General features: G+C 42.4%; 4 protein-coding genes across 12 annotated transcripts in view; 3 read left to right on the top strand and 1 right to left on the bottom strand.

Annotated features, from left to right (window-relative positions):
• Nucleotides 1-17936, bottom strand: part of rarga (retinoic acid receptor gamma a) — a 54906-nt gene extending 36970 nt beyond the window's left edge. For 2 of the 7 annotated variants that reach the window (XM_079360600.1, XM_079360607.1), the window contains exons 1-2: nucleotides 17848-17930; nucleotides 6596-6700 (exon numbers count right to left, since the gene is read on the bottom strand). The gene's annotated coding sequence lies outside the window, so the exon portion shown is untranslated. Of the gene's footprint in view, nucleotides 1-1069; nucleotides 1177-6595; nucleotides 6701-7813; nucleotides 7901-16195; nucleotides 16328-17847 lie in introns of those variants that run through there. The other 5 variants (XM_079360603.1, XM_079360602.1, XM_079360604.1 and 2 more) reach the window with 5 other exon arrangements.
• nr1d4a (nuclear receptor subfamily 1, group D, member 4a) lies at nucleotides 7996-19585 on the top strand. Of its 2 annotated transcripts, none has more exons than XM_079360597.1 (8): nucleotides 7996-8620; nucleotides 14001-14318; nucleotides 14407-14495; nucleotides 14596-14740; nucleotides 16811-17388; nucleotides 17487-17672; nucleotides 17795-18005; nucleotides 18119-19585. In XM_079360597.1, exons 1-8 carry the CDS (start codon nucleotides 8602-8604, stop codon nucleotides 18313-18315), a joined length of 1743 nt encoding a protein of 580 aa, XP_079216723.1. In that variant the 5' UTR covers nucleotides 7996-8601; the 3' UTR covers nucleotides 18316-19585. The 2 variants fall into 2 exon arrangements, with proteins under 2 accessions (XP_079216723.1, XP_079216724.1); XM_079360598.1 differs by lacking the exon at nucleotides 7996-8620 and adding an exon at nucleotides 12535-13455.
• Nucleotides 19586-19929: 344 nt separating this feature from the next.
• On the top strand, nucleotides 19930-22200 carry mfsd5 (major facilitator superfamily domain containing 5). 2 transcript variants are annotated; one of them, XM_079360609.1, is made up of 2 exons: nucleotides 19930-20132; nucleotides 20496-22200. In XM_079360609.1, the coding sequence occupies exon 2, from the start codon at nucleotides 20569-20571 to the stop codon at nucleotides 22015-22017; it is 1449 nt and encodes a 482-aa protein (XP_079216735.1). In that variant the 5' UTR covers nucleotides 19930-20132; nucleotides 20496-20568; the 3' UTR covers nucleotides 22018-22200. The 2 variants fall into 2 exon arrangements, with proteins under 2 accessions (XP_079216735.1, XP_079216734.1); XM_079360608.1 differs by having other exon boundaries at nucleotides 19930-20197.
• A 628-nt stretch (nucleotides 22201-22828) lies between these two features.
• LOC306834588 (protein lifeguard 2-like) lies at nucleotides 22829-27168 on the top strand. The gene is made up of 12 exons (XM_079360610.1): nucleotides 22829-23125; nucleotides 24291-24381; nucleotides 24566-24654; nucleotides 24786-24850; nucleotides 24954-25007; nucleotides 25128-25178; nucleotides 25274-25313; nucleotides 25493-25530; nucleotides 25697-25784; nucleotides 26372-26467; nucleotides 26717-26770; nucleotides 26859-27168. Exons 1-12 carry the CDS (start codon nucleotides 23111-23113, stop codon nucleotides 27006-27008), a joined length of 831 nt encoding a protein of 276 aa, XP_079216736.1. The 5' UTR covers nucleotides 22829-23110; the 3' UTR covers nucleotides 27009-27168.

Raw genomic sequence — 27168 nt, 5'->3', positions numbered from 1 at the left:
CAGAGGGCTGACACAGATATCACTAGCCTTGAAGCAGCGAGAGTTCTCTGGGCCGTCTGGGGCCGGTTTTTTTTCTTCTTCTTCATTTTACTTCAATCAAACTGTCCCTCACACTTATGTCAAACCCCCAAAGGGAAAACACAGCAGGTGCAAAGCCAAGCCGGTCCAGCTGCAGAGGTTTACCTACAGACCAGTCAGCACTGGAGCAATAAACTAAAGCTCCACTCTGACATCAGGCCCCTGATCTTCATCTGATATCCAAATCACACAGCACTGAACGCACTGTGTTACACACCGCTGTAACAAGTGGAACCTGTTAACCTCGCACAAACGCCAGCGCCAATAAATAATCTTTACCGACGCGCTGCTAACTATGGGAACACGATGAATAAACGTCCATGTAAAGTCAGAGGCGAGTCTCAGACACACCTCACTCCACGGGAATCAGCCTGTGCTCTTTTAGAAAGGTGGAGAACAATGCTGCTCCTTTCCAAGTGTTCATGTGTTGGTTATAAAAAAAAAAAAAGAAAAAAAAGAAAAAATCAGGTCAAGGACTGGTGACTCCTCTGGTGAATACACATCAAACACATGCGAGCATGTACACACAAAAGCACACACACACACACACAGACACACATGCTAATAATAAAGAGCTCCACAAGCTCTGGGTAACACTCGCTAATAGGCACATATGTGCACACGGAGTCATGCAGGCACAAACACTGCTCAAGTATGTCCTCCTATAAACTCAGTGTCACTCTCACGCTTCTAAAGTAGGTAACTAAAACACTGCATGCAAACAAACATGTGTGTTAGGACATCTGAGTGTTTACACGTGAAAATCGGCACGGATTTCGGGGAAAACAATGATTAATTGTCTCGAAGCCTCTCAAGTGTTTTGCACACTCGGTCTCTGTCTTCAATTAAAAGTGTCGACCCGTTCCCAAGAACTGCAGTCTCTCTCTCTCTCTCTCTCTCTCTCTGTCAACAGGCGGAGGATGAGAAAAAGGAAGACAAACAACGACTAAAGTTGTGATTTTAAATGTTTTTTTAAGTTCAGAGCACTCACCGGCCGAGGTGTCAGTGAAGCAGACGGATGGTTGAAGCAATCTGGCGAGTGGAGCGAGTCGGAGTGAAAGCAGAAAAGACGTGTGTTTGTTCATCAGAGTCCTTCTGACAGCAAAGACAGAGTAGCAGTGAGCCTCCGTCTCTCTCTCTCTCCCTCGCTTGCTCTCCCTCTTCCACTCTCTCTCTCTCTCTCTCCTCCTCCTCCTCTCTCACAGTCCCTACCTTTTTTTAAAATCACTCTTTCACTCCCCAAACACAGACGCACACTCACGCTCTCGCTCAGTTAGAAATAATTATACACTCTGATTCATAAAGCCTTCCTTTGTCACGTGACCCAACACTTCAAATATACAGCACATTTTTTCACAAGCCACAAAATGCCTGGAGGGAAGAAAAAGGCCCAGAGAGCTTAAGTTTCTGTTTTTAATTCTCTCTCCCCTCTTTGTCTCTCGGGTGAATTCTTTTTCTCTCCATAGTCGTCTTGGCTGAAGGGAGTTGGTTTACCTACAAACTGCTTGAGAATGTCCAAAAGCAGAGCCGTGTCGTGATCTCATTTCATTCGCTTTCGATCAATAAATGCAGGGTTTAATAGGAGAGGATGTTTGAGTACAACTCAGAATGCAGTGTTTTCATTTGACACAGATGCCTTTTTGAAATGGCAAGCAGATAGCTTTATTTTTCAGGAAGAGTCTTAAAGTAGCCTCATCCACTCGTTAATTCTCTGTGTGTGTGTGTGTGTGTGCGCGTGTGTGTGTGTGTGTGTGTGTGTGTGTGTGTGTGTGTGTGTGTGTGTGTGTGTGATCAATTTATGGAAAAAAGCCTGTCAGTGCTTTTGGCCCATCTGCCTGCTTTGACAGGCGAGTAGGGAAGGTGCTGTACTTGTGTTTCATCAGCTTTGTTTTACTGCTCGTCATGTTTCTGAGTCAATCTTTCTAGAGCAGCACTTACTGCCAAGGCTGATGCTACTTTCTTTTTTTGCAATAACTTACATTAAAGTTACTTCCATTAAGTAATATGTAATATGTAAATGTGAGCAAGCACATTTGAGGAACTAGTGAAGGAGGTTTACAGAATTTGCCACATAATGCTGAACATATTTTAGTACGCCCGACATCGGACAACATCCTACCAACGTCTAAACATCATGCAGTTAGGAATATTTACAAACAGAGGTTTTCTTTGTTTGTTTTTTTTAAGGTGGGGGGGGGGGGGGGGGGGGTTACTTTAACCACTCGAGAAACTGGATGTGGCACAGAGCTGCAGGGAAGTCCCCTGTGAGATGGCAAAGCTGTGCAGCAGCAGCAGCAGCAGCAGATTTGGGTGTGCCCCTAAGCGTGCCCCCCTCTCCATATGAGATCATATGTTTCAGATCTGTGTTTATGTGTTTGTGGTTCTGGGCGTGTGCCCTCTTTTTCTGAATGCAATGTTTCTCAAGTTGTTTTGGTTATGAAGAGCACCTCAAACCTCAGAGCTGGGAGGAGAGGGCGCACCTCAAACGGGCACTTTCACCTCTGAAGCACAGCAGAGGTAAACTACACTTTCTTAAATGTTTAAAAAAAAAAAAAAAGAGGATGGTGTAAATATGATTAGCTTATTACATTTAAAAAAATAAGTCGTATTTATTTCTAATAAAACAAATAGTGCACAGAAACCTCTTCAAAGTGACCAACTTATTCATACACTATTCATTTTAAAACTTCATCTAAAAGATTTCCACTCGTCACTTCACATTCTGTCAACAGCACAGTCTGAGGAAGAATCGCCAACAAACGAGACAGGCACAGAACCTTTTAGTTTGGTCCTCGCAGGTACCTGCAAGACCTTCTATAACTTATCCTTATTTCGTTTGTAAATCACAGAAAACTGGCCGGATACATGCTGAGATCTTATCCCCAAACACACTGACACAATATCCTCTGAGATAAGTTGAGCCATGATAGAAAAAACAAAAACAAAAAAAAATACTCAGGATATGTCCTATTTTTTCTGTGCACTTCCAAATGTTACAGGCACATATGGTCTAAAGAAGTCGGCTGAGATGTTCTTTCATACGCCTTTCCTTGTGCATTTGCTTGTTCCAAATCAGGGCGAATGAACGGGCTATGCAGTAAGAGGCGCTGTTGCCATTTTTTTTGCAGAAATCTTACATTCAGGAAGCTCGGTTTTAAGCCAAAGCTGCAAAGAGCACTTCAGCGGATCCTTATCTCGTTTTCATTTGATTTATGGGATGCTTATGGAGCCACTTCGGCCAATAGAAATCCTTTAAATGTTTGCATAACGCTACTAAATCAGCAATTGAGTAAAATGAAACATGTAAGTAAACACGGCAATAGGCCGCTGCAAAAAAAACGTATGTTAAGTTATTCATTAAGGGGATAGGAAGTTAAAAGAGTGGATTTAAAGTCCGTGTGATGACATTAGGCTGACTGAGATTACGCGTTTGTGTCAGAATGTGCAGTCAAGTGCATGATGGGAGTCGTGTGTCAGTGTGCGTGGCATGCAGTGCATTAAATTATGACAGGGGGCTTGAGCAGGGGGGGAAACTTAGGATTTGGGTACATGCACTTGTGAGTATTGCTGTTGATGCATGTGTGTGTGTGTGTGTGTGTGTGTGGATGTGTGGATGTGTAGGCAGTAGCAGCGAGAAGGTTAGAGGTTACTCGTGTTTGTGTTTCAGTGTCAGTAAAGTGTGCTCCAGGCAGAGATTTATGATCATTGTGTCTGGGAGGCTGCAGAGTGGGGGGATAATGAAGATAGATCAGAGTGCTATCTCTCTCTCAGGGCACCGCTGGAAACACGGCCTCTCACCCCCCTCTCTCTGTTCTCGTATCATTAACTCCAGCCTGTGACATCATAACGCACTGCCCTGACATCAATCCTAACACAGTGCGCTCTGACAAAAAGTCGAAAAACGGCACAAAAGGCTGCTCCTCACATGAAATCAGCCGCCTAACGCGGGCTTTGCAGTTCCCCCCCAAAAAAGCTCTGCAGCATCTCTGGGTGTGTTTATAAAAATATGAAATATTCATGAAATCATCATACTCTCGTCGTGTGTTTCCACTTTGGATTCGACGTATTTGCATTCATGGAGGCTTCGGAGGAGAGGCCTGAGGGCTGGTTGGCAGAGGAATAGCATAAGAAAATGCGGAGAGGAAGGAGGAAAAGGGGGGGGGGATGATGAAGAGAGCAAAGGAGGGAGGAAGTGAGGTTAGTGGGGTTAAAGCGAAGGGGGAGGAGAGAGAGAGAGGAACCAAGAGGTACACCGAATGTGAGAGTAAGGGGTGTGAAATAGGAAAAAAAAGAAGAAGGGGAAGAAAAGATGGAGAGAGAGGGATGATGGGAGGGAGAGGGGGTTGATGGGATTGGTGGTGGCGAGGTGAGAAGGGGCGCTGGGAGCTGGTGCTTGTGGCGGCAGGTTTTAATCAGTAACAAGATGCCGGTAATGAGATCACTATTTCCCCACATTCAGATTGATGTCATACAAAGTTAGCTGCCACACTGACTGAGACAGGCAGGGAGGCAGGGACACAGTAACACACACACACACACACACACACATATACACACACAACATACAAATATACACTTGCTTGCACTTTCTTGGTTACAGACTTAAACACACATCCTGTGAAATGAAGGAGCTCATTCATCCAAGCTGGCAAAGTGCGCTCATTTAGAGTCCAACTGCCTTGAAGTTGAAAAAAAAAAAAAATACTCAGAGGAGTACTACGCACAGGAAAATGAGTTACTCATGGCAAAGGAGAAATGTATGTGTTAGGGACTGAAGGGCACACGCCATCATGTGCTCCTCTACCAAAGACACAAATCAGCAAGAGAGAGAGAGAAAAAAAGAGCCCCAAACTTTTTTTTTTTTTTTTTGATTTACGGCAAAAGAAACTAAGGGAGGCAGGAGACGAGGAGAAAACAAAAAGAGTGTGTGTTTGTGTGCATTTTTCGAGGCGCACTCGGAGGTTGTCGACACAGCTACCGGTGTGTGTGCCAGCATATGAGCGCAAGGCCCGCTGACCGCCATGTGTGTCCAATGAAAGGTGAACGGCTCTCCTGTCTATACTTTCCTTGAAAAAAAAAAAAAAAGAATCCGCCATGATGTCACAATGAACCCATCTTGAACCCACCTCTGTCAAAAAGCATTACTCCAGCCCTCCCTCTCTTTTTCTCTCTGCCTCATTTTCTGTTCCACCTCTCCCTCCTTCCTGCTGCACTCCTGCCTCTCCAATTCTTCACTGAGCTCCCATTCTTGCGCTTTTTTCATATTTCCATATTCTTCAACATTTCCCCTCTCCCATCCATGTCTATTTTCTTCACAGATTCTCTCTCTCTCTCTCTTTTCTTGTTGGCAAGCATGATCTAATTGAATCACCAAAGAGCGTCGTCAGTTGCCAAAAATGCCAGGATGTTCTGATTATCATAAACTTTGTTTAAGCTGTGGTTTCACGAAGAAAAAAAAAAATGCTCCGAGTGCATCAGAGGAAGCCAAAAAATAAAAGAGCAGGAAAAAAAGTATAAGGAATAGGGGGAGAATGCAAATGAAAGAGGGAAAAGGAAAGAGAGAGGGAAGAGAGGGGTGGTGGGGGCAGCTAGAAGGCAGCCAGAGAGCCACATATGGAAGTGATTCTGTAATTACTGCAAATCTGTGAGCTCAAAAGGAAAAGGTCTTCTTTTCCATGCCTCTCTCCCTGCATATAAAACTGCCCTTGTGAGAAAGTTGGGCACTAAATACTGAGCAGGAAACATGAGAAAAACCAACGTTTTCATTGCTTCTTCTTTTTGGCATGACGGGTAGGTATATAAATATGTATTTAGCTATAAGTTTGTTTAGTTTAAACTGATGTCTGCTTCTGTTTTGATTCATGGATGATGGAGAGAGAGAGAGAGAGAGAGAGAGAGAAAAAAACTCTTACTGATCATGAGGCTAATTCCACACTGTCGACTTACTACTGGAAAATTTTCTGCATTCTTTACTCATTTGCTTTGCTTTTTCCGAGCTTTCAACCGTCCTGCAAGCTAATCTAAAACAAACTGGGAGGTTCAACCTGGAATAAAGTGAAGTCTCTCACCAGCAACACATCACACCTTACCTGGCACCAAGCACATAAAGCACACATTCAACACGGTGTGTGTGTGTGTGTGTGTGTGTGTGTGTGTGTGTGTGTGTGAGAGAGAGAGAGAGAGAGAGAGAGAGGGAGGGGATGAGTGACAGATATAGAGACACAGAAACAGACAGGCAGTGATGAAGACTGTCTTTTAAGCCTCAGGCGAGCCAGAGCTTTGCAGGTGTGTATGTTGGCAGCAACTTCTGTTCTACTAAAGTCCCCAAACCGTTTGAGTATCCTGTAATTATCTGGTGCCCTCCCTGCCATAGCGTGCTCTCTCTCTCTCTCTCTCTCTCTCCCTTGCGCGCACGCACACACAGTAAACACACCCGGTCAGACGCAGCTCTATTGGACTAAGTTCTTAGACACATTCAATTAATCACTGCATGATGTAAAGTACAAAGCATTCCTACCTTCTTCTCTCACAGATGTACTGTATCTGCTTCAAAAGCTCGCACGTTCGCCAAGAAGTTTGAAGCGCAAACAGTGGATGCCACGCGCCAGCAAACCGAACTTTACTGTGAAGGAGAGGAAGTCATTTAGTTCTTTTGTTATTATTATTTTTCAGAAAGTTCCTCTGTTAAAGCGTAGCTAGTCTTCTACGCGTCGGAGATAAATCAGTCATTAGTCAGAGTATCTTCGTTTGTTGGCATTACGTCTCTGTGTCCCGCCGGCAAGCTCAGGGGCGTTGATGGGAGCGAAGATTTCTGGCGCTCTAACTCCCCCTAGTGACCCCAAGAGGAACTGCCGCACACCACGTCACAAAGTGTTGGTCACAGAGCGATGAGACATGGGGGGAAAAAAAATAAACAAAAGAAATTATTAAGGCTAATGTGTTAGTATATTTAAATTGAAACCAAACTTCATATTTTTCGTGAACGTATCATATTTGAGCCGAATCTATACTTCATCATTGAGCTACTTCTGTAAAGAAAATCTTCTTTACCGTGAAAGTATGTAACCTATATGAAAGGGAATTAGGAAAGTGGAATATAGATGAGATGACCGTTCATTACAGCAGTAAACAACAAAATGAAATAGTTGGGCAGAAGAAAAGGTTTAAGTAATCATATGTGATAATACAACATATTATTATTATTGTTATTACAAAAAAGACTGTTTCTTGATTCATACACGTCATGAAAACTACATGTCCAAATAGTTAAATAGAATCTTCCTGTTCCCACTGCTTATGTGTAGACATCATGAACTGCCACTAAGGGGCGCTTTCTACAAGCCCAGTGCGGTTACTGCATGTTCAAGTAAGTCTCGGCTAAAGTTTTTTGGGGGCTTTTTGTTTTGCTGACACTGAAACACTTAACAGAACTTCTTGCTGTGCAAACAATTTTTTTTTACATGGGTTTAAAATTAATTTGATAACGTCGAGTCCCTCTTTAAACACCTCGAGTAGGTCTAAAGTATTGTTTCAAGCGATACAAGTCCCATATGTAGACATAAACAAATAGAGATATGTCAGATTGGTTTTAACACTATAGTTTAGATTTGAGTTCATCTGGCTGCAGCTGTATTGTTGCGTGCAAGAGGTCAGGTTCACCAACTCCAGTTTCCTTTGGCACATGCGGGCTTTACACTTGGCTCTGGTTTGTTGTTTGGCATGTTTCAGTGTTTACCATCAGTTTGCAGGGCTGTCTGTCAGTGAACAGGCAGTCACGGTGAGCCACGCCTATTGTCCATGTGCTTCATCCTCCAATCTCTCCATCCCTCCGTCCCACGCGCTCTGCGTTTTGCATAAAATGTGTATCAGTAGGGCAGCGCTCTAAACTGCACATGCAGAGCGCACATGTAGCGTGGCTTTACTGAACACATACCACGCTCGAATAAGCGCATCAAACTCCCCTCAGCCCCAGATCCCGGCCAATGAAAATGCACAAAAGCGTGACGGTGAGAGAGGGAGAGAAAAGACTCCGCGAGATACAAAGAGAGCGCCAAATCTCCCACAAACGGACACAAGTTGAGCGAACGGAAAGGCGGTCACATTTCCTACTCACCTGCAAACGTGATTGAATCAGTGGGTGTGTGTGTCATGTCTGAGGCTCACGGATACGCTGACTCTACTTTCTTGGAATTCATGACAATCTTTTAATCTTCGCTCGTGCAGCATCACACGCGCTCAAACGGAAGAGCAGTATACAGAACGCAGAAGGCACCTAGGTACCTTTGAGAGGACCCGCCTGCGCAACTCACTTCTGTCTGACCAGAACTGACCAGAACTCTTTACTGGGAAGAAGAAAAAAAACTTTACGCTCTTTTCTTATTTGCACTCTATGGAGCAGGTGTTTAACGCAGGAACGATTCTTCACGTCCTCACTTGTCTGCTAAAGACTTTTGCTCCAATATAGTGACTTAGACGGAGGTCCGTCTCTTCACGTCTACTAACACTTACCGACATCAATCAGGAATGGATAACAGCCCTGGTGGTAAGTTTAACTTTAACTTTTACTTGACAGTCTGATTCTGTTATGATAATGATGGCTATGACAGAGAGACATATTGATCGACATGTGATCGTTCGGCGCTTTCATTCATGTTGCGATCAATCAATAGAGAATGATGCATTTCTCTTATTTACAAATTGGCTGAAAAGAAATACGTTTAATATTCCTTTTTCATTCATTTTGCACCACTGTACACGAGTCCTATATTGTATCGTATTGTATTGTACAACCTATTCTGTGAGTGTTTATCAAGTGCATGAAAAGGTAAAAAAAATAAAATTAAAAAAAATAAATTTTACATCCATGAACTAACATTTATGCATAGTTGGTTATTAATGTGTGAATAGCAAATGGGCTTGTGCACGAAATCAACCTTATGAAAATAACTACCTCTGCCAATTTTCAAGATCAACTACATTGTGATAGTGGCACTTTATGTAAACTTCCAAAGTTAATACGCTTCGTTCAAATGTCAAATCACAGCGCCAACACTGCAGCTCTCGCAACATGGTCAGAGTGAGGCTGGCCACTTCCTGCTACTCTCCATGAAAACAAACTCACGTGGATCTACAGTGCACTAGCTGTCACTGTAATCACATTCTGTCAATTTATCATCTCACTGAAGGAAATAAACAAAACATTAACTCTGGCATAAGGGGCGTGTTTGTTGGGTTATTATCAGGGCCAGCACTTGAGTGCCAGCAGTATAAAAGTTGATAACCCGCAGGATTTCCTCACGTTAAGTGGTATCAGGCAGCGTGTGAGGTCAGCCAAAGGTGCACATGCGTTCTGCATCCTTTCCTTAATGTCAGTGAATCATTTACAACAGCCAAAGTCACGTTCCAGCACAGGTGATGGGCGCACCCTGTGATCCTTTAACATGTCACTCTGATCTGAGAGCACCACTGAACTCATTCACCGGTGTGTGACTTTCTAATTGTGCTGATAAAGTGGGCCAGTGTTTTAATAGGAACCAGCGAGCGGTCAAAGGATCACAGCTAATACTTGTAATATTGATCAAGAAGAGGACTATGCTGGGCTTCTCTGTTGGTCTTTGGTGTTTTATAGGATGAACCCCTTTGATATATGCTTACAAATTAAGACAATGCAATTTTTTTTTAATTTCAACAAGTCTTTTGTTAAGGTTCTTCCTGTCATGTATCCCACTTAAAATGTTAATGGAATACGCATGACTACATCTTGAGTTCAATAAACAGATTTTAAGAAAGTCAATATAACATGGAAATAATATTTCTGCAGTAATGGGCAGTAGGAGGCCTGGGTGGGCTGAAGAAAGTCAGGTTTATAATATAAGGTTGTGTTTATGTGCTTGCGTGTGTTGACATAAAGCCCCCACTTTACCTCGTTAACTCCAATGGTTATTGAATATTAACAGCATGTCTCTTACATGTCAAAAAAATACAGAATAGTAACAACTACTTCCCAAAACAATATTGAAACATGGGTGTATTCATTATGCAAACAGATTTGCATATTCAAAAGTATTTATCAACTAAAGCATCTTTTAACTAATGTGAAGGGTGAAGAACAGGAGTCTGACGTTTATGTCCTTGGTCTTTTCAGTCAGTAGTTTTAATATGGTCAGTTGCACTATACAATTAGCCGTCAAATTAAGTTCACAGCATAACTCCCTCCACTGTGATCTCACTTATAATTTCCCTGCACACCCCTGTTGGAGGTTTTCTACATTACTGTAAGCCCAGTCAATTCTTCAATTCAGCGCGATTCCTCCTAATCAGTCAGGTCATTATTTGTTTTGGTGTACCGTTTTAAATGGTTGACAAAATTGTTCAGACACAACTCACTAACTCTAACAACTCACATGGTTTGGCCATGGATAAAAAAATAACTCCATAAAGTCAACTTTAAAAATACTGGTGCCGTTAATGTGCAAATCCCAATATGTTTTAAGCTTGTCCAATAAGTTATTAAATCCAGAGTCTCACACAGTAGCTTCGGCTTTTCTTAGAAAACATTGGCAACAACAATATCAAAATATGTAGGCTACCATTAAATTGGATCATGGCTCCTTAAAAAACAAGAGCAGGTCTGATTGAAATCTCCCAAGCAGTTGATAAAATTCATTGAGAGGAAAAACTGAACTGAATATATTCTCCCTTATTATAGCCTATATTAAAGTGCTACAGATGAAAACTATATTGCATACAGGATGTAACACTGGAGATAGAGGAATTGCATCGACATCTGCATTTTCTCCCTATAAAAACTTGCAACATACAGGCACAACAGGCATGCAACCCTTCTGTTTCTGGATGCAGCGCCTAGTTGACAGTGCAGGCGGTGCAGCAGCTGACAGTCAGACCCCCCCCCCCCCTTCACCACCATCCCCACATAAAACGCTGCTCTATTTAATTCGGCTCTTTAATTATAAGCCTCTGGCGGACTATAGAAGCTCTTGCTCATAGCTGGAATTGCAGCTTTGAATCTTCCCAGTGAAAGCTCTGTCAAAATCCTCCTCACGTGGCTTCCTTTGCAGAGCCGCGTGCGGCGCGTGAGATCGCTGGGCCCTCCTCTCCGCCGCTTCCGCGCTCTCACGGACGCTTCAGCGTTGATGCCGCCTGCGGTGATGGTGAGGGAGAGCTTGGTCAGTGGGTCAGCGATTCCGTGCACTTATTTTTCTCTCTCTCTCTTTCTCGTCACGTTTTCCCGCCTCATGTGACTCCTGTTAGGGAAAGGAAGCGTTTCTCTCTCTCTCTCTCGTTTGAATCACAGTGTGATGGAAGCTGAGTTGATTTTTATTTTTTTTACTCGGCAACATCTGTCCCCAACCCCTCGGTTCAGGGCACACATCCGTTTAGGATTTCAGCTTAAACGTGACTCTGCTGTTAAACACATCTCTATTATGCTGGGACTCCCTCAACATTTGCTGAAACAGATAAAATAAACAAATAGCGACAATAAAACAATTACAATTGATGCTTTACAGCATTTTTGACAACATGCATGCCAAATATATAGTCCACCACAACCAACATAAAACAGGTGGTAGAAGATATTAATCGTACTCTGCTCCTCTGTGATAATCTACTTCCTCCTGATAACTGCACCAGCCCGAGCTGGTGTGTGCGGCATCACTTTAGAGAGATGCTTCAGGCGCATAGACACAGTTCTATCAAGTTCCTGTGATATTGACCTACTTACACAAGCTGGAGTTAATGAAGTCTAGAGTGAACAGAAGCAGTGCTCAAAGATTGGCCATGTTCACAGGCAAACAATGACTCTTGTTACTGGCCTCTGAATACATAATTCTCTGTCAAAGCCAACATGTTCTATAGCAGCGAAAGTTGTGCGAGGGACTGCAACACAAGGGCAAACATACAGCACACTATGGACATCTCCACTTTGTTCTATTTGTAGCTGTATAGTTCATGTCCTGCATTGTGAGCGGCATGAAAGTCAGAGATAAAGGACAAGAAGAACAGAAAGGAGAGGAGTTCTGTGCCTGTAAACTGCTCACTGCTCTCACCACTCACAGTGCTCACGTTTCTCTGCCTGCCTCCGGTCCCAGGCAGATTAGTGCTTGCACGGGTAGGCTAAGTTAAAACTGGGCACTGAGGAAGAAAATAACTGAATACATATAAAATCTCCAGAGGTCAAAAAAGAAACTGACTGATTTATAACAGGCTACCAATAAGGGGGACAAAATTTAGCAACACTGCCCCATTACGTGATTTATGGACTTGCAATTAAGAGTAGGTAATATTTGAATTTAAAATGAAGAAACAATGTTTGCTCTACAAAATATGAGCAGAAGACAGATGAATGTTTGACTGCCTTTGCCTGTAGCTTAAACCTTTCTACTATACCACACTTGGGAAATAGGTGATGATATAAGCCTGTATACTCCAAAGCCGTCTGTAAAAGGGCTTGTTTATTGACAGTGTTTACAGCACCCCTGGAACTCTAGGGATCATTCATAAACACTTATTGTACATGTGAGCCTTCAGGTGGACATGCAATGTGTTTGGGTGGAGCAGGGGGTTGGGCCACTGACTGTATGTAAGCTCAGGAAGCCATGAAGCTCAAGCCTGCATCTGCTAGCTCTGTCTGTCTGGGACTCTGGCATGAGTCAACAAACCAGCAACACGTGCTAGTTGAGGGATTATTGAAACCTTTGAGCTATAACGAATGTCACTGCTACAGAGGGTAACACACAGGGACAGACCTACTGCACCTATGCATGACTCACATCATTTCTACTGGCATGGTGAAATCACAAAAAATGTGGATGAAAATTATTAAAAAGTTAGAAACTTTCTACAAGCCAGTCAGTGAGTCACATTTTAAATTGGTCCAACATTTGTTTAGTAGTGCTGCAATGAATAACTTGATTTGAATAGAATTTGACTCTCTGCGGGTATCTACTGTACACTGAGTTGTTAGTGTATTATTACAGCAGCCGAGACTATAAAATTGAGGTTTGCCCTTTGCAAAAACGTGACTCACATTCTCAAACTATTGGTGGCGCATGAACAGTAGCAGTAGCGGAGGCTTGGTGCCATCTCACGCTCGGGGTGCCTTCCAGCAGTCCGCGCATGTTTGTAAACACCGTTCCGAGTTAAACTGTTGTATATTTCAACACGAGACTGCGGATTTGGTTCGGGCAGTAACCGTGTCAGGAGTCCATGCATGTGAGACGGCGGTCAGGTGTCGTGTTGTTAGCTGGCGCTGGGCACGGTGCCAGGGGAGCGAGGCTATTATTGGAGCGGAGGAGGCAGCAGACCCCGCAGACACGTGAGGCCGTGTCTCAGCTCATCCACAGCGCATGACTACAAGTGAGAGACAGAGGGGAGGGTGGGATGAGATGAGCGAAACTTCACTAATAACAACAGCTGGACGAGAAAAAAAAAAATCAACTTACATGAACAGTGCCTCCATTAATAGCCTACTGCACGCGCGTGACGCAGGAATTATTTACAAAAAAGAAGCGCTTGGTGGTGCCGCTCGTGCATGCCCGCCTGCTTTGTTGCTGTGCAACCAGCAGTATTTTTAGCGCCCACTTTATCCGCTCGAGCGCACCATTATGCCTGTTACACTCAGGATGAGGCAACGACGCTGCAAACTCTACGAGCTGTTCTCTGCAGCCCAGAGATTGTGAATCATTACATCACATCCAAAGTTGTAAAGTAGCTGGACTACTAAGGAAATATGGACGGACAACATCACTACGTTTACACCATTGCAATTCATCAACATACTATGGGCTGCATGTAGAGCATGCAACAACCTATGCCACCCATAACAGAATCTAAAAGACGGTGTGTACTTTTGTAAGCACATTCAAATTAACTTTTCATCTTCATTATTCCCTTGTCTGTAGGAGGTGGAGGAGTCATCCTGTATGCAGGATCCTCAGGCAGTGCCAGCCCCAGCCCCGGTAGCCCCTCCAGTGGGTACCAGACACAGTCGCCCTGCTCACACTCCCAGCCCTCGTCTCCAGAGGAGGTTACCTTCACAGAGATCGGGCCATTTAAACAGAGGTCAGCAGGGTGCACAACCCCGTCTTCAAAATTGGTGTTCCAGTTCCCCGAGGTCTACAGTGGGCCCTCGGCAACAGCAGCAGCAGCCCCGCCTCAGCATACCTATACACACCCCATTGTAGGAAAAAGGCCATGTGGATTCACAGGAACCTTCACAAGTAAGTGTTTTCTCGCTACTTAGATCCATTGCAATTTAAAACTAACAGTATTTGCAGATTATCTAACAACTTGTTTCCCCTTCCTCAGAAACGGGTGGAATGGTCCTGCTGTGCAAAGTCTGTGGAGACATTGCATCAGGTTTCCACTATGGAGTGCATGCATGTGAAGGTTGCAAGGTGAGCCCCTTATCAAAAAAATCAAGCAAAATAATTGTACACTTTTTGATTTTGGTGCACCAGTTTCACTCTGGATTTATTTTTTTTTTTCCTGTGTCAGGGTTTTTTCCGACGCAGCATCCAGCAGAACATCAACTACAAGATGTGTGTGAAGAATGAGAACTGTCTGATCATGCGTATGAACCGCAACCGGTGCCAACACTGCCGCTTCAAGAAATGCCTCTCTGTTGGCATGTCAAGAGATGGTGAGACTTCCTGACACATGTTTTTTTTTTTTTCTTTTGACGAGGGACCCTCTGCTAGAATGCCACAGTGCTCTGATTAGCCAAAGCAGCAAGGGAAATGGGTGACTTGAAAGAGGCACAGTGATGATATGTAGGTCTGTGTGAAAAATGTAATGCGGAAAGTCTTTTGAGGTCATGGTGCCAGTAGCTCAGTCTCTCACTTTATCATAAGACAGCCCCTGCCTTGCCCTTCGAAGGTGTATATTGTGCTGCCAAAGATCTGGCCTCGTATCACTCTTTAAAGTTTCTAACAGTCTTTCACCTGTCCTTTGCCGCACCCTCTCACTATACTGTTATCTGAATGCTCTGGTTCAGCACCCCCCCCCCCCCCCCCAGTACACACCATGTTCCCTCAGCTCTCTTACATCTCCCCCTCAGACAATGATTTATGAGAAGAGGAGCCTTAAGGTCCCTGAAGCTATCTATCATCTGGAAAACTGCAGCAAACACAGGAATTATTTTCAGAAATTGGAGCAGGGTCAACTTGATTACCTTGTGTTTGCCCATATAGCGTCTTGCTGCAACTAATGAGGGATAGAGCAACAACAAGGCAACTGATGCGGAAAAAAAGCAAATCATAGTGACAGGATTTATCAGGCATGATGCTCGCATCAACTGGTATTAGAACTGATAGCTGAGCAGTGATTGATCACTTATCATCGCAGATTTAAAAAAAGAGCTCGGCTGACCTAGAAAAACAATACAGAATTGGGCCTATAGTGTACTCATGCATCATGACCTACTTGGGGTAGTTTGCCTGTCTTCTTGTTCTCAGTATGGTTTCTGCATATCTCCACCCTCCAGTACCCCACGTTTGCCTAATCTCGTAAAGAGGTTAGTGTTATTTCTGCATGTGCTTGACACTTCTGGTGCACAGAGAAATAGGTTGGCGAGATGCGACTCAATAAGAGAACAAACAGTCAGGTTGACCCTTTTAGAAAAGATTTCTGAACACATAAGGGACCACAACCTAAAAACCCCATTTTGCTCTGTTTCAACTTCAATACGCAAAAACCACAGGCAACTGCCTGCAGCCCACAACAAGAGGAACATCCTCATTTCACACCAGGCAGCTGATTCCTGTGTGTTATGGGCAAACATTTTGAGTCTGTTGATGTGATGGCACTCTGTTCATCTAACCAGAGCATCATATCTAGGGCAACAGCTTTAGAGTTTGCATTTTCTTCTTTTTTTAAAAATGATGCAAATGAAACTCAACTTTTAAGCATCCTCATCAAGATACGATAATTACCTTTTTTTACTGTTCAAAATTGTTCTACTACACCTTTAAATGTAGTTTTGAAAGTCTTCGTAGCTGCATCAGCTCAACTTTTTTACCTCATTTGACTCCACCTTATACAAGCACACACACACACACACAGACGCTCTCTCGCTTCACATTTCACTGCCTCTCACATCAGACCTCTTCACGTTCCCGCTACTGTCTTCCCATCTCATTGGTCCTCCAAGTCCACCTCCCTCATCCTTCTCTCTCTCTCTCTCAACATCTCTGCGCCAGTGACATCACGCTCACGTTGCCCCACTGCCCTACTTACAAACAGAGGAAGGGAGCAGGCAAAGGAAGGAGATAGGGGTGGTTAGAGGAGAGGATGAGGCAGATGGTAGCAGCAAGGCTATAAATAGCCTCTCCAGCTGATGGTTACTGTGGGAAGGGGAAGGGGGATGGTGATACGTGTGGGCGGAAGGAAGTTTTCATCGCAACTTAGAAGATTCTCCTTGAAAATGTAAAGCACTTTAAGTTTTTTGTTGTGGGAGTTATGTGTGTCTATGTAATGGGTGACTGGCATACATTTCCTACATGAAAACCGCAGCATAGGAAGAATGCAACTGTTAATCGATTTTCAAGGAAGTGATTTGTCTTGGACATTAGAGAACTATTTATAAAGAAGCATCTTTATAAATAATTTGAATGCATTGAGAGAGCATATTGTGAGAGTACAACACAATCCATACAAATTGAATTTCTGTATTAATGTCTGTGTTATAACTAACTCTGTGTTTTTTCCCTAGCTGTGCGTTTTGGCCGCATCCCCAAGCGAGAGAAGCAGCGACTTCTTGATGAGATGCAGAGCTACATGAACAGCCTAAATGAATCTGCTGCCATGGAAATGGACTCATCCTCATCGAGGGAAACTCCCTCCAGCTCAGAAGATGGCAACTCAAAAGAGGCCATCGGGGCCATCTCCAGAGCCTACTCTGACATTTTCACCAACAGGAACAACAGCAGCCAGGAGAGGCCAGCCAAGAGGGCTAACATCTCCACCAACAATAACACAGCTCACTTGTCTCAGGATGCTGCTTTTACCCAAGCCTCCACTCAACCCACCCCCACTCAGAGTTATCAGTCCTGCCCTGTTGCACATGCAAGTCAATGCCCAGTTGCCCCTAAAGACAACCAGCATACTTTCCAAAATGTTGAAAACAATCACTATGCCTACTCAGTGTCGGCTAATCAGAATCACAATCAAGCAAACAACACAACACCTCAGAGGAGTAGCTCTGCAAATCACAACAGCTACCGCAATGCAGGATGCCCCCAAAATCAACCATCCTGCCCCTGGAAGTTAGCTCCAGGAGCTAAAGTGCTGGTAAGTGCAGGCAGCATATGGAATTAGATCAACACTTCTGTGGTATATATTTCTCTTATCAACAACTTATGGTTCTTTTTTTTCTTCTTCCCTTTAAGGCCTGTCCTCTCAATGCATGGCCTGTATCTGGGCCAGAGCGCTCCAGTCAGGACATTTGGGAATCCTTCTCTCAGTGCTTTACTCCTGCTGTCAAGGAGGTGGTCGAGTTTGCCAAGGGCATCCCAGGATTTCAAGAGCTTGGCCAACAAGACCAGGTTATGCTGCTTAAATCAGGCACCTTCCAGGTAAAAACAATCATTACTTTTCTTTTTGCATAAATAAAACATATTGGATTCATTCTTTATGTGTACAATTCCATTATCTCTATATTAATGTATTTATTTGTCTCTGTTTCTTGTGTGTTTAGGTTCTGATGGTGAGATTCAGCACCTTGTTTAATGCCGGGGAGCGTACAGTTACCTTCCTGAATGGCCAGACTTATCCCCTCTCCACCCTGCATGCCTTGGGCATGAGCTCCCTGCTGGATGCAATGTTTGAGTTCAGTGAGAAGTTGGGCTCCCTGGGTCTGGAACCTGATGAGATGGCTCTTTTTATGGCTGTGGTGCTGGTCTCTGCAGGTGAGACAGGGGGACTTTTGAACTTAACTTGAACAGTGACATTAATGAATGAACCAATGTTATAGCAACTGTTTCTGTACAGCACTCACGTTTACTTCTTGTGTCCTTCTCAGACCGTTCTGGCATCTCAGACATGCGGGCTGTTGAGCAGCTTCAGGAGGGTTTGATCCGAGCCCTACGCTCACTGATCAGCCGACGTCGCCCTGATGACATGGCCCTGTTTTCAAAACTCCTCCTGCGCCTGCCGGACCTGCGCACCCTCAACAACCTGCACTCTGACAAACTGTTGGCCTTTCGAATCGACCCTTGAGAGTTACAGTTGCTATAAGGACACAGACACAAACTGTTGAGTTCAAATATATACAGTCGCTTCACATACAGACACAATTGCACACGTAATTTCTTCCAAGGGCAGGACCTTCTTGAAAAGTGAGAAACAATGAACAATGCAATCTGAGGAGACGTTTTCAGAAGGAAAAATAGGGGCAGGAGCAAACTTCTTCCTGATTCGTTATTGAGCTTTTTGCTTCACGTTTTACGAATAATACACATAAACCTCAACATCTCTTGAAGACATCGTTCCAGTTTAAAATGTAATTTTGTGTAGAGTAACTATTACCCTTTTGGATGCTTCATTTGTGCACTTGTTCATTATATCCAGTGTATTTAGGATTTAAGGCCAGTTCACTTCTGTTTCAGTTTATTCTTAAGTCATACAGTATCAACAAGCAGATGAAAGATGGATATCATAGCTCCAAAAGGTTATTACTTAGGGACCATAATCAATGATGACGTTTCAGTTTGTGTTCTAATCAAAGGGAACTTGTATATAATACATAGTACAATCTGAGCTAGTAAGGCAAACGTGTATCACTGTTTCACATACCATCTGTATTGGTACTGGAATGAGACCAATTTATTAATGTGTCACTTGTACACATTTGGATGCTTTTTCTCTCTTACTATTTTTGACGGATCTTCCAGAAAAGACTTGGGTTAAAAAATTTGCCAACTTTATAAGTTAATGGTATTTCATTTTATTTCCCAAAACGTATATCTGTGTTGCTATATTGTATCACATCTGGGCTGTTGGAGGTGCTCTATGCATGTCAGTTTTGTTTTGTTCCTTTGTTTGTTTTTGCTGTAAATAATGTGTTTTTACAAATGTCTGTCATAATGATTGAACTGCTATGTTGTATCGGACAGATGAGTTCGGTATGAAGAGGAATGTACTGACCTTACTGTACCAGGTGGGGGTTTGGCCATGCCAAGGGGACGTTGCAAAGGAGGATATGTCGTTGTCAGATGGTTTATACACTTTCTCTGCTATCAGATAGGGTTAGGGTGATGATATCAACCAGCATAATCCCTGAAAACACCAGCATTCACTCCACATGCATCCTTCCTCTGCCCTCAATGTTTGTCATACAAACTAAAGAGATATTTTTTGGGTGAGATATATTTGTTGATTGGTCCTCTGACTGTTTGCTTGTTTGATTATGGATGATTGAGGACATCTTGTATATTTTGTAAATCTGTATTCCTTAATAGAAATGATATAAACTTCAGATTATGTATCATTCTGCCTGTGTGTCTGCCGGTTTTTTTTTACAGTTAATTTAAGCATTGTACGGTTTAAGGACAGTATGATGTAACTTAAAGTCGCACATACTGGATCTGAATATAGATTGATGTAGGCAGGCCTATAGATAGATGATAGAATTAAAGTTTTTGTTAGTTTTTTTTAGATAGGTAGATAGATTACCCGTGTTTATGACATGCTATTTATTTGTGCATGCTGGTTACGTGGAAAGCAGGTTGCCTGCTAGCTAACAAAAAAGGCAACTCTAATAGTAGTATTGTCAAAAGGAAATACTAAATCAAAACGACGAACTGTTAACAAACGAATAAAATCCAACCTGAATAATTAATTGGCTCTCCAAAACCGCAATCGATGTCTGTCTGGATACATGAAGCAGCTGCTACAGTTGGAGCTCAAAATGCAGCATGGGAGCGCCACTGTGTGGTGAAGTGCTAGAAGATGCCGGAACCCGGAACCCGGATCCCGGAAGTGAATAGTCTGTTTGCAGCTAAAGGAGCAGTTGCATTATCTTTCCCCATCACTTAGTAAGTTATATGTTATCACTTTGGTACATCGTGAAACTAAAATGGAATACAGGTCAAACAGCACGGTAAGTAAAACATAATATAACCCTCGTATAAAACAAACATGTAGTTGTAAGTAGTAGGAGCTGTTAAGCTAGCGTCAGTTTAATAACAGGAGCATGCAGGTAAGTTTAAACACGTATTTACGAGTGAAACTAATTTAAGGCTTTCTGTCATCAATGTCAAATGTTACAACCTGACTATAATGCCGGTCGTAACATGTTAATGTCCTTTACCGAAAAGCTTTTTAGCCACGCCAGTTATAAACGGGAATAAACATTTCCCTATAATGTATGCTTAATGTCACCTATTTTCTTTCTGCAGAGAAATATAATCAAACACGTGGAAAAAGTTCCAGGACTTCCAGCTTGACCTCCAGTTGCTGCAGCAGTTCATCATGTTGGTGACAGCGTATTTTGCCATCCTTTTTCTGCTCGTCCTGTGTGTTGTCCTCGAGCTCACAGCACGCCGCCTCACGCCACCTCAGTCCACTCCCACTGCTGTGGCCAACCCAGCTTTCCGTCGCTTCCAGAGTATCTTCCTTCGGGCGTACCTGTTGGCTCTGTGGGCCGACTGGCTCCAGGGTCCTTACCTCTACAAACTCTACCGCCACTACAGCTTCCTGGAGTCCCAAATAGCCATATTATATGTGTGTGGCCTGGCGTCCTGCGTTCTGTTTGCTCCGATTTCAGGTTGGCTCCCTCAAGCTTTGGGACGCAGACGGACATGTCTTCTCTTCTGCCTGTCCTACTCTGCTTGTTGTCTCACCAAGCTATCAAGAGACTACTTTGTTTTGATTGTGGGACGGGTCCTGGGAGGTCTGTCCACATCCTTGCTTTCAACAACATTTGAATCCTGGTATGTGCATCGTCATGTCGATGTCCATGATTTCCCCAAGGAGTGGATCCCCAGCACTTTCACTAAAGCTGCTACCTGGAACCACGGGCTCGCTGTGGGAGCAGGGCTGGTGGCCAACCTACTGGCCGAGTGGCTACACCTTGGGCCGGTGGCTCCCTTCCTCCTGGCTGTTCCCTGTCTAATTTGCTGTGGCTGGGTGGTGTTTACAGACTGGGGCAAGGAGGAGGCTGACGAGACTCCAGAAAGTGATAAACAAACATTGCTGCTTGGCATTGCAAATGGAGGTGTGACCCGTCTGTCTGCTAGAGCACGCTTCTCTCGCAGTTTCCATGAAGGGCTGCGCTGCCTGCTGTCAGACAAGAGAGTAATGCTTTTGGGTGGAGTGCAGGCTCTTTTTGAAAGTGTCCTATACATTTTTGTTTTCCTTTGGACCCCAGTACTGGACCCACACGGGCCTCCTTTGGGAATAGTTTTCTCTTGCCTAATGGCTGCTAGCATGGCCGGCTCCCTGCTGTACCGTCTAGCCACTTCCATACGCTACCGTCTACAGCCTGGCCATGTTCTCTGCCTGGCAGTTCTGATGGCCTTTTTCTCCTTCTTTATGCTGACCTTCTCCACTGCCCCCGGCCAACCAAGACCTCATGAATCCTTTCTGGCCTTCCTGCTGCTGGAGCTGGCCAGTGGGCTCTATTTCCCTGCTGTCAGCTTTCTCCAGGGCAGGGTAATCCCGGAGGAGAAGCGGGCCGGTGTGCTGGCCTGGTTCCGACTGCCACTGCACCTGCTGGCCTGTCTGGGGCTGCTGGCACTGCATGGGGAGATTTCAGGAACAGGTGGAGGGGAGGGTGGCACGGGCACCAGACACATGTTTGGAGGATGTGCCGTCATGATGCTGGCTGCTTTGATGGCTGTAGTCAGTCTGTTCACACTGGGCAGGAACGACACAGACTTGAGGCTAGAGGGAACTAGAGGGGAGGGAGAGATGTACTGATGTGACAGAACATAAATGGGTTCATTCATGCTTTACTGATTATAGATGTATTGTGTCAGTGGTATATGCCTGAGAGAAAAAACCCCAATGTGTTTTACATTACATTTCAATTGAATTTCCATTTTTATGTTTGCCTTGATACTTTATTTCAGGAGGGTCTTTTTTTTTTTTTTTTTTTTTTTTTTTTTTACTATTAATCTCTGTTGTGAAAGCGTTTTGAACGTGGCCATGTGTACCTTCATCTGTCCAGTAAATTGCTGGCTACTTTTTCAGACATGTCCATAAGATTTTTTTTCACATTCAGTCGACCTACAAGAAGATTGGCTGATGAGGTTGCTAAGATTACTTTTCACCGGTGAGTTTCCTCATGTGGATCAGTAATGCAGTCTCGTCATATTCTTCAAACACAGACATGAAAAGGTGGGTTTACTAAGAGATCAATACATATCCAAAATAATAGGGTAATGACTTTCTTTTTTTTTTTATTCAAGCGTTTGTGTGTTAAGTAAAAGAGAAATCATTAGGTCAGTTTTACTTTTTTTTTTTTTTCAGCACTCTTCCCCTGTATTGTCTTCACATTTCTTCCTTCTTTTCCATTTCTAAATAAAAGTGTACATATTGTACATTTCATTTATATGTAACCTTTCCGAGTTTTCTTTTTGTTACTTATTGAGGTGTTACCATGGGGAGTTTAATGCTAGGAGTCTTCTAGAAGTTAGCTGCAGACTACATTGGCAGAATTTTTAAGGCTTTTTATTCCTCCAAACAGATCAGGTAGTCATCATCCTCCCCTCTAATTTGGTGCTGTGGTACAGTCCCATCTCTGCGCTATGGCACAGTTTCATCTGGATGTTACTAGAACATCTATCAGTGGGTGAGGGAGGGGGATTTGCACTAGTCTTAAATGCGTTGTTTTGGGTTGCCTATCGTCAGTGTTTAGTCTGAGCAGGCTAGAAGAGCATCGCTTACATAAGGTTAGTTCTGACAGTGTAGATTTACCTATCCAAGATCTACATTATTGAGAGAAGAAACAGGAACCCACTGCCTGGTATCCCGAACAAGACTACCTACTTCAACACGTCACAGAGGCATCATGACGCACGGCAAGGTATAAGCTTTTATTTACTGTACCATTCAATTCATCTCTCCGTCCTTTACCGCATGTCTTTTCTATATTTTGGCTTTCTGCAAGTTGTTACGTAACAGTAGGACTGTGTGCGTCGTCACTCCATCATCTTGGTCTAACGGTTGACAAATGTTTGAAGGAAATATACCAAAATACTGATGACGCAGTCTCTTGGTATTATGACGATGATGATTTGTAGTAGGACATTTTATGACAGTAGGCTATAGTATTTTTTTACTTAGCCGACGCTATCTCACCGGATTTAGTCATGGTATCTCTTTCCTTTCTGTATATTTTATTCATGTAGGCTGTAATTATTTATTTTATATGTCAAATCATTAAGGGTTAACAGAGTTCCCTTTTGGTTGGTACTATAAGTATGAGGACTGAGCAAACGATCGCGATGAATTTGGTTTGAAGTTAAATATTCGACAGATGGAGACTAAGGGACCATCAAGAAGTTACTGTTTGATAGGGACACATCTACACACGCATAAACGCATAAATATAGTTGACTTGAAAAAAACGTGTCACACCTCATTATATAATGCGCATTATATATATTTTAGTATCGTGAATCCTAATAACTTTACAATTTCTGAAGTGACTAAGTAACTTATTTTCACCCACTTGGGGAAATTACACAGTGATGTGTCATTTGTGTTTTTAATTTATTAATTAACATACTTTAATATAGTTTCTTCCTACCCAGTGCCTTTAAATGTCAATGTCAAATGTCTGTTTTCATTACATTAATTCATAATTACACATTTGAATCGTTTTTTTGTTTCACAATTTTCTTGTTTCTTGACCTTATCTTATGTCTTTAAGATTAAAAAGTGTCTTAAGTATTATTTTTTTCAATAGCCTATCTTTTCATGTGACCATAACTCTAAAACCAGTGCAAGTAACATGTTAGAAGTCACGTGGTTTTATTATTTGTGCTATATCAACATTTGTGATCAATAATTCATTAATGTTTTCGTTATAACTGATGTGATATGACCGGGTGTTCTCAAATATGTTTTTAAAATTAATAGTCACTGCAATAGAGAAGTCACACCTCATTATGTCATTTAATGTAAGCAACAGACTAAAAAAAGATGCACACTTAAAGTAACAAATTATTAATCTTTTGGGTTTTCAGCTATCACTTGCCAACAAGGCAGCCAATGGCTCCTCCAAGGGAGATACCGTAGTGCCACCATCTCCTCCCAGCTATGAGGAAGCCACTGCAGGTATGACAAAACTTTACCTGTGAATCTTTAATCATTTTAAGGTTTCTGTGTGTCGCTATCATTAGCATATGAACTTTACAATTTTTATTGTCTTTGGGTGATTCTGTAGTGATGGGAATAAATTATTTCCACATAGAGGAGAAAAAGACTTTAAAAAAATTGCAAAAACTCTTGACTCCAGCAGGCACCAGCGCTCCTTGTTACAGTGATTCTGAGATGCTTACAGAGTTCACCTGGGATGATCTCAACATCCGGAGGATCTTCATCCGTAAGGTACCAAGAGCACCAACATCACATCGAGATCAGCCCAATGTGCAAACTGTGAATCACTGAAAATATTCTCTTAAATTAACACTTATTAAACTGCAAGTACTGTGATGGAATCTTTTCACTATTTTTTTTAGGTGTATACCATCTTGATGATCCAACTATTGGTCACCCTAGCTGTAGTTTCTGTTTTCACCTTCTGGCAAGTGTTGAACAAGCCTTTTTCAATTCAGTCTTATTTTGGACAACATTTTTAGACAAATTTCACTGGTTAGTTTTCTTACTTGAGAACTTGTTGCTTTTAGTGACCCTGTGAAGGACTATGTTCAAACCAACCCGGGGTGGTACTGGGCCTCCTAGTAAGTGATGTTGTTTATCACTCTAATGTCAGAAATACAAGTGTTTTTTTGTTGTTGTTTTTTTTTTATTAATCGAACCTGTATTTGAAAATGTAATTAAAACTCTCTGTTGTTCAACAGTGCTGTGTTCTTTGTCACATACCTGACTATTTCTTGCTGCTCAGCACCAAGGTCAGTTAAAAATTGCTAAAGGTAAATTGCAACTTTAAAAAAAAAAAAAAATCGATTAGCTACAGTGCTTAAACTTCATTTTCTTACACCTACAGGAGACAATTCCCATGGAATCTGATTCTGCTTGCCATATTTGTAAGTACACGGCAGATATTTGTACATAATATTTTGATAGAGACAACTTTGTACTAAGTACATAAATGGATTACCAATATTTGTGAATTTGTTGTTTTTCACAAATGATCATCAAATGACATTTGAATGATTGTGAACAAACGCATGATATATATTTACCATTTAACATTCTGTTTCAGACCCTCTCACTCTCCTACATGACAGGGATGTTGTCCAGGTAAACGTTTATGTCTGAACTCTGTAATATGTGACTGTTGAGTGTTACCTTGTATTCTGTCTTGTATCCGTAGTGATTTTTCTAAGACATCACAAGGACTTTTGGATATAGATAATTATCAGATAATTATGCAGATTGATAATGTCTTGTTCGCTTGTTTTTCTAGTTTCTATAATACAAAGTCAGTGCTGATGTGTCTGGGTATCACAGCATCAGTGTGTCTCCTAGTCACAGTCTTCAGCTTTCAAACTAAGGTACGGAAAACAACATTTTTCTTCTTCTGTATTATTACTATCTATTTTATGGTATTCATTTTAGTTATCAAAAAAATAATGTGGGCCATATTTAATATTTTGATTAACATACACCAATCCTTAGCAAATGCTATGTTTAAACAATTAGTGAAAAGAGCAGATCTCGACCTTTCTCTTTATTATATTATTTACAATGACCACACATTAATTCACCATGAGCTCTGAGCAACATTCTTTCTTGAACTGCCCCCGGGGGACAAATAAAGTTTTTGGAATTGAATTCAGCAAAATAAAAGTGAACCAGATTCATGTTGATCAGCCATCTGCCACAACTGTGAGAAGTGGAATAAAGGGAGATGTGGGGGAAAAAAGAGCTGGATAGAGACAAACAAAGCAACTTTAGCAATAATGAAATAAACAGATTTATAGTGCCAGTCATAATAGCACAATGATTTTTAAGCAGCAACAACAAAGTGTTTTAATGGACTGATTAGGTAGTCTAATATTAACAATGAACTGGGGAGGACTGACTATGTTAATTATAGCATTTTCAGTTGAGCAGCTATTCATGTGCTCTCTTCACCCAGATTGATGTGACATCATGCCAAGGGATGCTTTGTATCTTCTGCATGGTCATGTTCATCTCTGGACTGGTGCTGACAATCGTCCTTCCCTATCAATATGTAAGTGCAACTTCACAAATTATGAAAATTCCTCAGTTGTGTCACGTAAGAATCAAATGTGGAGAGTCATCAGATGATGCAGTAACTTAAGACACAAAAGTTAAGTGGTAGTCTATATATTTAGTAGTTATGGGGACTTCGCCCATATCTGTGATTGTGATCTACCATTTCATGAATTGAGATTCTGGACCTTTTTGATGATCTAGTACCTGAGTTAGAGCTAATCAAGTCATTTGCTATATACTGTAGGTTCCCTGGCTGGATGCAACCTTCGCTGTCTTGGGAGCCATATTGTTCACCATGGTAATTGAGATAACTCATCATTCATTGTAGACTATCCAAATCAGAGACAAAGAATATGCTATCTTAACTGTTTTATTTTCTGTTTCAGTTTTTGGCATTTGACACCCAGCTCCTCATTGGAAACAAGCGTTACACCATAAGTCCAGAAGAGTACGTCTTTGCCACTCTCAACATCTACCTAGATATCATCTACATCTTCTCCTTCTTCCTTCAAATCTTTGGAACAAGACAAGAGTGAACCATCACGCTACTTTACTCAGCTTAAGAGATGAGAGGAACCCAGATATGATAGAACTCCTTTAAAAATAAGTGTTTTGTGATGAAAATGCCTCCAATTGTACATCTCTTTAACCAATATACATGTCCATAAATATATCAGAAAGTAACCGCCTCCAAAA

The sequence above is a fragment of the Symphodus melops genome (assembly GCF_947650265.1).
Source record: "Symphodus melops genome assembly, chromosome: 13".
Classification (NCBI taxonomy): domain Eukaryota; kingdom Metazoa; phylum Chordata; class Actinopteri; order Labriformes; family Labridae; genus Symphodus; species Symphodus melops.
This window is presented reverse-complemented; position numbering and strand designations above follow the sequence as displayed.